Source organism: Ornithodoros turicata, chromosome 2, assembly GCF_037126465.1.
Source record: "Ornithodoros turicata isolate Travis chromosome 2, ASM3712646v1, whole genome shotgun sequence".
NCBI classification, from domain to species: domain Eukaryota; kingdom Metazoa; phylum Arthropoda; class Arachnida; order Ixodida; family Argasidae; genus Ornithodoros; species Ornithodoros turicata.
This window is the reverse complement of record NC_088202.1, coordinates 104600285-104614084: the sequence shown is the minus strand read 5'-3', so window position 1 is coordinate 104614084 and position 13800 is coordinate 104600285. Positions and strand designations below refer to the sequence as shown.

At 45.2% G+C, this 13800-nt stretch overlaps 1 protein-coding gene across 1 annotated transcript in view; it reads left to right on the top strand.

Annotated features, from left to right (window-relative positions):
* The first annotated feature begins 9284 nt into the window (after window positions 1–9284).
* Window positions 9285–13800, top strand: part of LOC135385896 (uncharacterized) — a 341034-nt gene continuing 336518 nt past the window's right edge. Inside the window, exon 1 of the mRNA XM_064615501.1 lies at window positions 9285–9570. Within this exon, the coding sequence (XP_064471571.1) occupies window positions 9516–9570 (55 nt within the window). The 5' untranslated portion in view covers window positions 9285–9515. The remainder of the gene's footprint in view (window positions 9571–13800) is intronic.

Sequence of the window (13800 nt, the reverse complement as noted above, 5' to 3'; positions counted from 1 at the left end):
CGCATGCGCTACAAAGCTAGTTGCCGTGACACAATCAGTTGCGAAACTAGTGTGAGCGTTTTGGTAGCACATTTCAAATTGTGTTTTGCAACTTTATTGTTCGGGGCAGATAAACAAAGTGTCGTGTCTTTTGGAACAGGAATACGGCAATATACTGGGAACGCAGCGAGATATCGCCATAGTCATTGTTCTTCAAATGCACCCTCGATTTCGCTTTGAGGTGTTTATGCCGCAGGCGAAGCATTTCTGGCAAGATAGAATTGCCTTACCTTACACAGGTAGGCGAACGCGATCTATTTATTGCCTCACATTAAATACGTTACACCGTATGTCGGTGACCCAGAGGGAGCGAATAAATAATATTATTTGGGAGTCAGTGTATGCAAACATGCTTAATAATGACCTTTGAACACTTGCTTGGCGGCAGTGCGCAGGCAATTCACTTTAAAGCAATTGATCACTTACAGCGTTTGGCATGCTTAGGTAAACGTTACATCATGTTCTCTGTTTTTCATTTCTTTCTTTCTTGAAGTGCTTCATTACGGAAGCAGTCTCACACGGTTGGACTCTTCTCTTCCTGGGGAACTCCTACTTCCGAAAAAAGAAAAAAAAAACACACACACACAAAATGTTTCCACAAAGCGCTTCCCACGTAACCACTTCGCATTGCTCCGTCATGTTTCAAAACAACCAACACGCTCTGCATCTTCTTGCATTTCTATCCTTAGCAACGCTATTCGTGTTCGTCCTCATCTACTTCGCGTTGCTCCGTCATGTTTCAAACCAACCAACATGGTCTGCATCTTCTTGCATTTCTCTCCTTAGCAACGCTATTCCTGTTCGTTCTCATCCACTTCGAATTGCTCCGCATTTTTCAAACCAACCAACACGCTCTGCATATGCTTCCATTTCTATCCTTAGCAACGCTATTCGTGTTCGTCCTCGTCCTTTTCGCGTGCTCCGTCATATTTCAAACGAACCAACACACTATGCATCTTCTTGCGTTTCTATCCTTAGCAACGCTATTCGTGTTCGTCCTCATCCACTTCCATTGCTCCGTCATGTTTCAAACCAACCAACACGTTCTGCATCTGCTTGCATTTCTGCCCTTAGCAACGCTATTCCTGTTCGTCCTCATCCACTTCGCGTTGTTCCGTCATGTTTCAAACCAACCAACACGCTCTGCGTCTTCTTGCATTACTGCCCTTAGCAACGGTATTCCCGATCGTCCTCATCCACTACGCGTTGCTCCGTCATGTTTCAAACCAACCAACACGCTCTGCATCTTGCATTTCTGCCCTTAGCAACGGTATTCCTGATCGTCCTCATCCACTACGCGTTGCTCCGTCATGTTTCAAACCAACCAACACGCTCTGCATTTTCTTACATTTCTGCCCTTAGCAACGCTATTCCTGTTCGTCCTCATCAACTTCGGGTTGCTCCGTCATGTTTCAAACCAACCAACACGCTCTGCATCTTGCATTTCTGCCCTTAGCAATGGTATTCCTGATCGTCCTCATCCACTACGCGTTGCTCCGTCATGTTTCAAACCAACCAACACGCTCTGCATCTTCTTACTTTTCTGCCCTTAGCAACGCTATTCCTGTTCGTCCCTATCAACTTCGGGTTGCTCCGTCATGTTTCAAACCAACCAACACTCTGCATCTGCTTGCATTTCTGTCCTTAGCAACGCTATTCGTGTTCGTCCGCGTCCTCGGCCATTGCTCCGTCATGTTTCAAACCAACCAACAAGCTCTGCATCTGCTTGCATCTCTGCACTTAGCAAAGCTATTCCTGTACGTCCTCATCCTCTTCGCGTTGCTCCGTCATGTTTCAAACCAACCAACACGCTCTGCATCTTGCATTTTTACCCTTAGCAACGGTATTCCTGATCGTCCTCATCCACCACGCGTTGCTCCGTCATGTTTCAAACCAACCAACACGTTCTGCATCTGCTTGCATTTCTGCCCTTAGCAACGCTATTCCTGTTCGTCCTCATCCACTTCGCGTTGTTCCGTCATGTTTCAAACCAACCAACACGCTCTGCATCTTCTTGCATTACTGCCCTTAGCAACGGTATTCCCGATCGTCCTCATCCACTACGCGTTGCTCCGTCATGTTTCAAACCAACCAACACGTTCAGCGTCTGCCTGCATTTCTACCCTTAGCAACGCTATTCCTGATCGTCCTCATCCACTTCGCGTTGCTCCGTCATGTTTCAAACCAACCAACACGTTCTGCATCTTCTTGCGTTTCAATCCTTAGCAACGCTATTCGTGATCGTCCTCGTCCTCTTCGCGCTGCTCCGTCATCTTTCAAACGAACCAACACACTATGCATCTTCTTGCGTTTCTATGCTTAGCAACGCTATTCGTGTTCGTCCTCGTCCTTTTCGCGTGCTCCCTTATGTTCCAAACCAACCAACACGCTCTGCATCTGCTTGCATCTCTGCACTTAGCAAAGCTATTCCTGTTCGTCCTCATCCACTTCGCGTTGTTCCGTCATGTTTCAAATCAACCAACACGGTCTGCATCTTCTTGCATTACTGCCCTTAGCAACGGTATTCCCGATCGTCCTCATCCACTACGCGTTGCTCCGTGATGTTTCAAACCAACCAACACGTTCTGCATCTGCTTGCATTTCTACCCTTAGCAAAGCTATTCCTGTTCATCCTCATCCACTTCGCTTTGCTCCGTCATTTTTCAAACCAACCAACACGCTCTGCATCTTCCTGAATTTCTGTCCTTAGCAACGCTATTCGTGTTCGTCCCCGTCCTGTTCGCGTTGCTCCGTCATGTTTGAAACCGAACAACACGCTCTGCATCTGCTTGCATTTCAATCATTAGCAATGCTATTCCTCTTCGTCCTCATCCACTTCGCGTTGCTCCGTCATGTTTCAAACCAACCAACACGCTCTGCATCTTGCATTTCTGCCCTTAGCAACGCTATTCCTGTTTGTCCTCGTCCACTTCGCGTTGCTCCGTCATGTTTCAAACCAACCAACACGCTCTGCATCTTGCATTTCTGCCCTTAGCAACGCTATTCCTCTTTGTCCTCGTCCACTTCCGTTGCTCCGTCATGTTTCAAACCAACCAACACGCTCTGCATCTTCTTGCATTTCTGCCCTTGGCACCGCTATTCCTGTTCGTCCTCATCCATTTCGCGTTGCTCCGTCATGTTTCAAACCATCCAACACGGTCTGCATCTTCTAGCATTTCTCCCGTTAGCAACACTATTCCTGTTCCTCCTCATAAACTCCGCGTTGCTCCGTCATGTTTCACACCGAACAACAGGATCTGCATCTTCTTGCATTTCTATCCTTAGCACCGCTATTCGTGTTCGTCCTCGTCCACTCCCGTTGCTCCTCATGTTTCAAACCAACCAACACGCTCTGCATCTTCTTGCATTTTTGCCCTTAGCAACGCTATTCGAGTTCGTCCCTGTCCTCTTCGCGTTGCTCCGTCATGTTTCAAACCGAACAACGGTCTCTGCATTTTCTTGCATTTATATCCTTAGCAACGCTATTCGTGTTCGTCCTCATCCACTTTCATTGCTCCGCCATGTTTCAAACCAACCAACACTCTCTGCATTTTCTTGCATTTCTGTCCTTAGCAAGGTTATTCGTATTCGTCCCCGTCCTCTTCGCGTTGCTCCGTCATGTTTCAAACCGAACAACAGGCTCTGCATCTTCTTGCATTTCTGTACTTAACAACGCTATTCGTGTTGGTCCTCATCCACTGCCATTGCTCCGTCATGTTTCAAACCAACCAACACGCTCTGCATCTTTTTGCATTTTTGTCCTTAGCAACGCTATTCGTGTTCGTCCCTGTCCTCTTCGCGTTGCTCCGTCATGTTTCAAACCGAACAACGGTCTCTGCATTTTCTTGCATTTCTATCCTTAGCAACGCTATTCGTGTTCGTCCTCATCCACTTTCATTGCTCCGCCATGTTTCAAACCAACCAACACTCTCTGCATCTTCTTGCATTTCTGTCCTTAGCAAGGTTATTCGTGTTCGTCCCCGTCCTCTTCCCGTTGCTCCGTCATGTTTCAAACCGAACAACAGGCTCTGCATCTTCTTGCATTTCTATCCTTAACAACGCTATTCGTGTTAGTCCTCATCCACTGCCATTGCTCCGTCATGTTTCAAACCAAGCAACACGCTCTGCATCTTTTTGCATTTTTGTCCTTAGCAACGCTATTCGTGTTCGTCCCTGTCCTCTTCGCGTTGCTCCGTCATGCTTCAAACCGAACAACAGGCTCTGCATCTTCTTGCATTTCTATCCTTAGCAACGCTATTCGTGTTGGTCCTCATCCACTGCCATTGCTCCGTCATGTTTCAAACCAACCAACACGCTCTGCATCTTTTTGCATTTTTTGTCCTTAGCAACGCTATTCGTGTTCGTCCCTGTCCTCTTCGCGTTGCTCCGTCATGTTTCAAACCGAACAACGGTCTCAGCATTTTCTTGCATTTCTATCCTTAGCAACGCTATTCGTGTTCGTCCTCATCCACTTTCATTGCTCCGCCATGTTTCAAACCAACCAACACTCTCTGCATCTTCTTGCATTTCTGTCCTTAGCAAGGTTATTCGTGTTCGTCCCCGTCCTCTTCGCGTTGCTCCGTCATGTTTCAAACCGAACAACAGGATCTGCATCTTCTTGCATATCTATCCTTAACAACGCTATTCGTGTTAGTCCTCATCCACTGCCATTGCTCCGTCATGTTTCAAACCAACCAACACGCTCTGCATCTTTTTGCATTTTTGTCCTTAGCAACGCTATTCGTGTTCGTCCCTGTCCTCTTCGCGTTGCTCCGTCATGTTTCAAACCGAACAACAGGCTTGGCATTTTCTTGCATTTCTATCCTTAGCAACGCTATTCGTGTACGTCCTCATCCACTTCCGTTGCCCCGTCATGTTTCAAACCAACCAACACGCTCCGCATCTTCTTGCATTTCTGCCCTTAGCAACGCTATTCGTGTTGGTCCCCGTCCTCTTCGCGTTGCTCCGTCATATTTCATTATAGAAGTAATACTCCACAGCTGTTGCAAACTTGCGAAGTGGGGTAGTTGGTACTGAGCGAGCATCTTCAAGCATCAAGAGACAGGAGACAAGAGAGACCGTATGGTTGTGCGTGTTCTTGTCCCTGTCTCGTGCTGCTTGAAGGTGCTCTACAGCTGTTTTTCTGGAAGCTTCCACTGCCGGGTACTCCGGGGTCGTCTGATTCTCTACTTTTCCAGCTTATACATCCATGGAGGCCAACATATGTACATGGCGTGCGTCTTTCTGCTGCATGTATTTGTGTTCATGTAAAGAAGCGTTTCACACGATATTGTCACCTTGCCAGACATCGAACAATGTCGGGTTCTCTGTCCATAAGCCCTTTAGCTGCCTCTTTGTGATGCCTAATTATGAGAAGTACAACGATAGACAACGAGATACAGCATTACATTCAATAAATTGAAAATACGAAAGATTAGACTTATACACGAAGATTCCGCGCTTTTGAAATGGAAATGTGAAGTTAACATCTGAGAGCTCGCATGGGCAGTGATGCATTTCAAGGTTGCATCGAATTACTCGTACAGTCGTTGACGATTCCACGATAATATGTAAACGACTTTTGCATGCAGATATCATTGTGGAATAACGATTTTTTTCCGATAGGCCTCCATTATTCGCACTTAAAAAACCAGCTTCGCATATTCATTCCGCTTCTGGAATGGCTGGCAGATGGCGAGATCTACAATGATAACTGTGCCAGTTGTTCAATAGTCCTTCATAAGTAGCAGAATTCTTTCGAAACATGTCTGCTTTTGCCTTTTTTTAATTTTGAACAATGTGTCATACCGACAAAAAGGAAGTAATAATGCTGCCATATATTATCAAATATAGGTATACAGGGTGTTCCAGAAAACATGTCATTGAATTATAATAAAAAAACTACGCCACCTAGGATCTTGCGGTCAACGGCATTTGTTCTTATTAGGTTTTTGCCACCTCCTGATGTGGATGTCATGTAAATATTTGCGAACAGAAGCTTGCAAAGTAAAGGTCACTGTTTTACCCCGCCAATAATGCAGGTGGTGCCATATTGGTGGGGTAAAACAGTGACCTTCCCTTTCCTTTCCCTTTCCTTTTCTTCTTCTTTTCTTCCCTTTTCTTTTCTTATTTTTCTTTCCTTCCCCTTTTCTTGTTCTTTCTTCCCCCTTTCTTTTCTTATTTTTTCTTTCGTCCCCGTTTCTTTCCTTCCCCTTCTTTTGCCTTTTTTGTTTGGAATAGCAAGCCGACCTTCGTCTGGCTGACCTTTCCTTTCTTTTTCTTAATAAACATATCCCCAGTCTTGGGTTGTAACTAAGTTACTTTTAACTTGTAACTGTAACTAGTTACTTTTGGGGGTAACTAGTTACATTTCCAGAGGAGAGGCTTTTAACTGTAACTAGTTACTATTTCTGTGAAAGTAACTGCAAAATGTAACTAGTTACTCAAATAAGTGTCGCTCCTTTTTTTATTTACTCTACCTTCCCCTACTTCTCCCTAACATTGTCTTCCTTGCTTTTATCCGTACTCGGTATGTGCCCCATGCCTTCGGCTCTTGACCAAGTGGGGAATTCCAGCTTTGCGAACAGAAATTAGTTGAAGTTAGTGACCCTCAACGGTCGCAGTGAGCCATATGTGAGTAATAGTGTCACTGCCCTAGCACGGGATCCTGCCTTCTTTGGATATGGACAAGGGAATGATTATGCACAAAGAGAAACTATCCAGTCAGCTCACTTGTGCTCCGACCAGTGCAATGGCTAATCCTGCTCCAGTTCCATAAAGCTCCAGTTCCTAATCCATAAAGCTTCCGTGGCCGCTCAATGAAGCAACCTTCGAGTTTTTATCATGGAAGGACGAGAATAATTTAATTGTAAGGTGCAAGCTATGGAATAAGACGCACTCGGCAAACGGGACGTCACTTTCAAACCTAAAAAAAGCATCATGAGGCGTGTTCCTTGTTCTTGTGTATGTCTCTCTCTCTCTACACGCTACGAAACGCGTGTCACCGTGCTCTTCTTTTTCACCGCGATCCGCCAGGTCGCATGCACATGTCGTATTTCTCCGTGTGGAATAACCGCGTTTTAACTTATACTGCTTCTGGTTCAATGGAAGAGAACTTTCATCGTACTTCAGTAAATGTAAATAAATGTATGTTTTTAACAATTGTATCACCCTCTCACGGTCATTTTGTAACTGTAATGTAACTAAGTTACTTTCTCTCAGTAACTGTAACTGTAACTAGTTACTCGACTAGGAAAGTAACTATAACTGTAACTTAGTTACTATTTTTGGCAGATAAACTGTAACTGTAACTCAGTTACTTTTCAGAAGTAACTTACCCAAGACTGCATATCCCCCCCCACCAATATGAAAAGCGTGCCGAATTCACTCAAATTCATGATAATTGACAGTGATATTCACGAGCCATCCCATCGGAAAAAATAGCTGAATATCATGCTTTTCGGAGCACCGGACCATAACGCGCGATTACTTTTTGAGCGCAATCGCTCGCAGTCCGACGAAAAGAGGTTCCAAACCCAGCCCAGTGATAGTACAAAAAGTGACAGTTCTTGAAAACGGGAGAGGGAAAGTGCGATCCCAGCGAAAGTCGGACGCGATAAACCGTACCTGTGTTATCTCTTTCTGCGTTGCAGGTGTGGTTTCCAACCTCCTTTCGTCGGACTGACAACGATTGCGCTGAAAAAATTCATCGTGTGCTATTCTGTGGGAGTTCCGTAAAGCATGATTTTCGGCTATTTTTTCCGATGGGATAGCTCCTGAATATTTCTGTCAATTACCATTAATCTGAGTAAATTAGACAGGCTCTTCACATTGATGGGGTAAAAAAATGACCTTTACTTGGCAAATTTCTGACTTAAGCTCGCAAAAATTTACATAATTAGATTTACGTGACACGACATTCACATCAGGACGTGTCAAAAACCCAGTAAGAACAAATGCCATTGACCGCATGACTCTAGGTAGTGTAGTTTTTTTTAATCATTATTTAATGACACGTTTTCTGGGACACCCTGTATATCTATACAGGGTGTCCCAGAAAACGTGTCATTGAATTATAATAAAAAAACTACGTCACCTAAAATCATGTGGTCAACAGCATTTGTTCTTATTAGGTTTTTGCCACCACCTAATGTGAATGTCATGTACTCCAAGTTTAATTATGTAAATATTTGCGAACTGAACTCGGAAATTTGCCAAGCAAAGGTCACTTTTTTACCCCACCAATATGAAGAGCGTGCGGAATTCACTCAAATTCATGATAATTCACAGTGGTATTCACGAGCTACCCCATCGGAAAAAATAGCCGAATATCATGCTTTTCGGAGCACCGGACCATAGCGCGCGATGACTTTTTGAGCGCAATCGCTCTCAGTGCGACGAGAGGAGGTTCCGAAGCCAGCCCACAGAGTGATAGTAGAAAAAGTAACAGTTCCTAAAATTGGGAGAGGGAAAGCATTATCCCACCAAAAGTCGGACGTGATCAGCCGTTCCGGATTTTATCTCTTTCTGCGATGTCGGGGAGGGCTGGGTTTTCCAACCTCCTTTCGTCGGACCGACAAAGATTGCGCTGAAAAATTCATCGTGCGCTATTCTGCGCGAGCTGCGTAGAGCATGATGTTCGGCTATTTTTTCCGATGGGATAGCTCCTGAATATCCCTGTCATTTATCTTTAATTTCACTAAATTACACACGCTCTTCACATTGGTGGGGTAAAAAAGTGACCTTTACTTGGGAAATTTCCGACTTAAGCTCGCAAAAAATTACATAATTAAATTTACGTTACACAACATTCACGTCAGGAGGTGGCAAAAACCTAATAAGAACAAATGCCGTTGACCGCATGACTCTAGGTGGTGTAGTTTTTTTATTATAATTCAATGACACGTTTTCTGGGACACGCCGATCTACTGCCATCACTATCCTTTCCAAAACGTCCCACGTTGGCATTTCCGACGGAGATGCTGTTTTGTCAACCCGCATGACCCCTGCAAGCAACTGCAACGTTTATCTAGCCTGGTGATAACACGGCGCCTGATGGTTCGACACAGCCTTTAACGATATTAACTGATATGATAAGTGGATGCCTTCCCAAACGCGTTTTGTAAACGATAGAGCGAATTTGACACGAATAGACAACGTTTTCAGCAACTCGCCGCACGGTAAGCTGGCGAAAAAAAAAAAAAAATTTATACGCTCAGTTACAACGAAAGTTCAGCAAGCAGGAAGTGGCATTTGAGTGGGGAATGTTTCGAACTTGGCGGCACTGCGGACACAGCGTGATGCTTTTTTTCGATGCCGGAAACCACGGAGGAAAGTGTGGAGGGAGAAAGGAGAACTGGCTTTTGTTGGTCGGTGGGAAAAACAGAGTTGGGTCTTGGGTCTCGTTCTGTGCGCTCGTGTTTCAGTGACAACGGAAGACAGTGTGTTGCGTTCATGGGTGTCATCGTTTGCTCACAATGGATTTCCCTCATGCTGTACTCTGGATTGCAGCTCTCTTGGCAACTTTCCAAGGTGCGTTTTTCTTTTTTTCACAAGTGAATCTTCATAACAGTTGCGCGGTGACGTCAAAGGCGTTCACAAGTGGTCAGTGCAGGGACGACTGCACTCTTGGTCTTTCACTGTAGTAAGATTAAGCGGAGGAAAGGCATGTGAACGCAGAAGTTATGGTGAGAATTCGAAGGTCTGTTTGGGGAAGTTCCAGCAGTGCTTTTTTTTTTTCTTTGCCGTGTGTAAAAGAGTAATGTCATTTAAAAAAAGAGAAAACCTATGAAGCGCCGCTATCTGTGAACGGTAGTCGCGCAATGGCATCTCGTGTGGAAGATAGCTTAGATCCTGATTTAGACATTGACATTTCTCTGAGTACGGTTGTAATGCTTTCGGGGCTGTGCCGTCGTAATACCTTCTAGCGAAGGGCAGGAGCCGCATGGTACGAAGCAGTTGATGAAATTCTGAGCAGTGGTCAGGCAATAATCTGTAACCCTATAAAAAATTACTCATTTGTACAAGAATATTTCCTTCCACTTCCTTTTGCTGTCAACCGGGGAGCACAAGCAGTTTCGTTCACGTGTCACGCAATGGCCATACGTTATAATGAATATAACGACGGTTGCCCAAAGACTCGTCGACAAACGGGGAACTCCTAAGCAATTGTGGCCACCGACTGAAGAATTTGAGTGAATGTATTTTTTAATTTGAGTATCTTTCTGTGATAAAAGAGACCTACGCCACACACAAAGTGGACGTCGCATGATATTAAGGAGGACATTACGAAAGAAATCAATGATATATAACGACACGATGCTACAAAGAGAGGCCGGGAACGTTGAATACCCTGTTCACCTGTGCATTCAGGAGGGTTGGGGAACATTAGCGAGTTTCGGCAGATTGAAAGAACGTAACGATGCTACGAAGCAAGCCCTCTCTTGCTCCTCTCCCTCCTTGCAGAGCTCAAGTTCGCGGGGTCAATCCCGGCCGAATACGGTGCAAAGGGGGGGGGGGGTAGCCATTGCTTCCAGCACCGTGTGTCAGAGGTTTCCGGCATTCGTCAAAAGAACCCCAGGTGGTCCAAATTATCCGCAGTCCTACCCTGTGGCACATGCATCATGTCACCACATTAGGCAGACAAACGCTACGTGTAACATCACTACACCATTATTATTAAACGTTCCTGTGTGTAAGAAATTGTTTGTCGTCTTCCCTTGTTGCCGTGTCTCTCGGTTTTCGTCTTCGTCATGTACTAGATACTCTGTTAAATTCGAGATGGATGTGATGCCACGCACTTCAAGTTAACAGCATGATTCGCACATCATGTTCCCGAAAATGTCACCGTGAACGTAATCAAATCTGCTTAAACTCGCTATTTCCCGCATTTAATATACAAGGAAGAATTATACCGGAGCCACTCCACATTTGAGATCTAATGGGTCATTGCTATCATCATTCTCTTCCCAATAAGTGTCTTAGTGAGTTCAAACGAAACTAATGTGGAGAAGTGGGCTTCCATCAGCATTGATGCCGGCAACTCCATTGCACAAAGAGCAAAAACTGGGTTTGGTTGGGTTGGTGGTTGGTAAAAAAAACTGTGTTGCACTTATCGGTTAGGTACAATATAAGAGAAGAAGAGAACATCGCAACTGAAAACAATGAAGCGCAAAACAGTGAATACAACACAGACACAGAAAGACAGTGTCAGTCAGAACTCGTCGACCACCCCGATTGCTTGGAGGAAGCGCTTGCTCGAATAAATAAAGAAACAAAACAGATTTGTGTGAGTTGCCCTGAAAACCCTGACCCTTCCACAAGGGCGCTACTGCTTCTTGAAACAGAAGGCGCGCGAACAGCCACGCTTCCATTATAGTAGACCGAAAATAGTTGTGGATGAGAGCCTTTCCTTGTTCACTTCTCAGTTTTCGAGCACCTATCAGTGGCACCAAGCCCCAATTTCAGCGCTCTATATATAGGTTCAACAGCAGCCTGCATTCTAAGCAACGCTGGCCCGGAGTGCCAATATACCCACAGATGCGTGCCAATTTAAACACACTACATACGCTCGCTTCTTTCCTGCGCTGTGACCAGTTTTCGAACTCACAGCCGGCCCCATGCCTTGTGGGCACGTGCCGTCGCTGCGGACTGGCATGCACCGATCGATTGTGGTCCCCCTTCCTCCGGCTGATTGGCAGTGTGGGCACGCGCGCCCCACTGGCCACTCTGGCCCTGATGTAACTTCCATGTTCTAGCGTGGCTCGTCGCTCCGATTAGCGAACACACATCAGTGTCTAACCATCGCCGGGCAATATAATAATAATAAAAAGGCTAGTCTGGAAAATAACGTTCTTTCCTTTGTTCCTTTTTCTACAATCAGATGCGTGAAGTGTCAAAGCAGATGTCTGAGTTCTGCTATCGTGTGACTTTGTAGTGCACTGACGCGTATGACCAACATACCTAAGCAAAACTCACTCATGAACACGCTCGCTCGTGCCAGCTCACGCTCAGTGTGGCGAATGATCTGAGCGTGAGTGAGCAAACGGAGAATTGGACGGGGAGCGCATGGGTGAGCGGCCGGAGAGCTGAGCTGCGAGTGAGCGAGCATGAATGAGCAAACTAGGAGCTGACATGGAGTCACAAGTGCCGACATCTGATGAGTGATGACTAACCTTAATCAATATCCAGATGCATTCACTTATAGGGTGACCGTCCTCATTTACTGGGCTTACTTGTATTGTGGTGATCGACCTCCTTCGTACCTTTACAAGTGCCGTCTTCAGCTGGGTGCCTTTATTTATTCTCCTTGGTTGGGCTCAATTGGGCAAGCGCGTTACGCTTTACGATCCCTGTTCCATCTGAAAACCTATCGCATGTAAGCCTCTCTCACTATCGTTTATGTCCGTCACATAAAGCTGCGCTGCTCTCGAAGCACATATGTGACAAGGCTTCGCACGATGGAAAGTAACCGTTCTGAGGCTGTAGCACGAACAGACGAGCACAACACAAGCCTCAAGGTGTGTCTTCCTGTGTCGTATGTATAGCCTATATGCGTGTGTGCATGAGAACATAGTAGGAGGGAACGCGAAGAGAGTGAGTGCATGTCCAGTTGTGAGGGCCCTTGGGAAGTCGTCGGTAAGCCGTTGCCAGCGTAGCGTAGTAGTTAGCGCCCTTGAAAGGTGCGTCGTTCGATTCCTGTCGCTGTTTGACTTCATTTTGCATTTATTATTACGCTAATATTATTCTCTCGAAAGGAGTGTTAAGCTTTAATGTGTAGTTCCGTAGGTATAGCGTTCCTCATTTGCGCGTTCTTAGTGTTGAAAAAGAGACGTCCGCGTTGAAACGTAACAGTAATTTTAGTTTTTAATTTTATTTGTCTTCTAATAAATTACTCAGTTATTTAAATATTGCATTTCGTATGTAGGAAGTATAATACAAGTATAATATCAACCAATCAGTCAAGTGTAATATCGTTTACATGGGCAAAAATAAATCACTGTGGCATCTCTCACTATCATAGTTGACTTGCGACGTAAGGCGATGAATTACCAATCAATTAGCAAATGTGCTGGGATATCAATAACACAAAGTCCAATTTCAGTACGAGTTAGCTAGTTTTAGTGAATCGTTTTCAGTCAAACGATTAGCGAACGCTACCGCGGGGGCCAATGAGAAGCGAGAGTGATTCAGAGCGGAACCCTCTGTTTGGGCAGCAGCAAACCGTCCGCTTTTGTACGTTCGCGAGCCGTTTGGCTGAAAACAATTCACTAAGACTTCCTAGTATACCTAGTCCTGTCAAGAATGTTTCGTTTCCAAACTGCGTGAAAAGCCCATTTTAGATAAGCTTGTACATGCGCTCTACACAAGCAAACCAAAACTGTCGTTCATGCATACTTTATGCCCATTAGTATTCCAGCAGCGAACGATTTACGCAATAGACCTAATGATAAATATTGATCTCGTATACGATCGGAGGGAAAACGGGCCCAGGTTAATCATGATTTATGCGTCCCCGCAAACCTTCCTTCATAAAACATTTCTCGGGCTTATTTTGAAAGCCCTGCCGGAAAAAATACGGCCCGCTGTTCGCCGCGATAAAACGGCTGCTACTTCATTCCTGAAGTGTGTACTCTATAGAGCTTGTACCCCTTGCCTCTTTCCAGCGCTGTGGTTTTGAGCATTGGCTCTGACTACTTTGAGATGCATTAATGCGAATGCTATACGGTGGGGAGCAATTGCCCTAGCACTGCCTCCCTACGA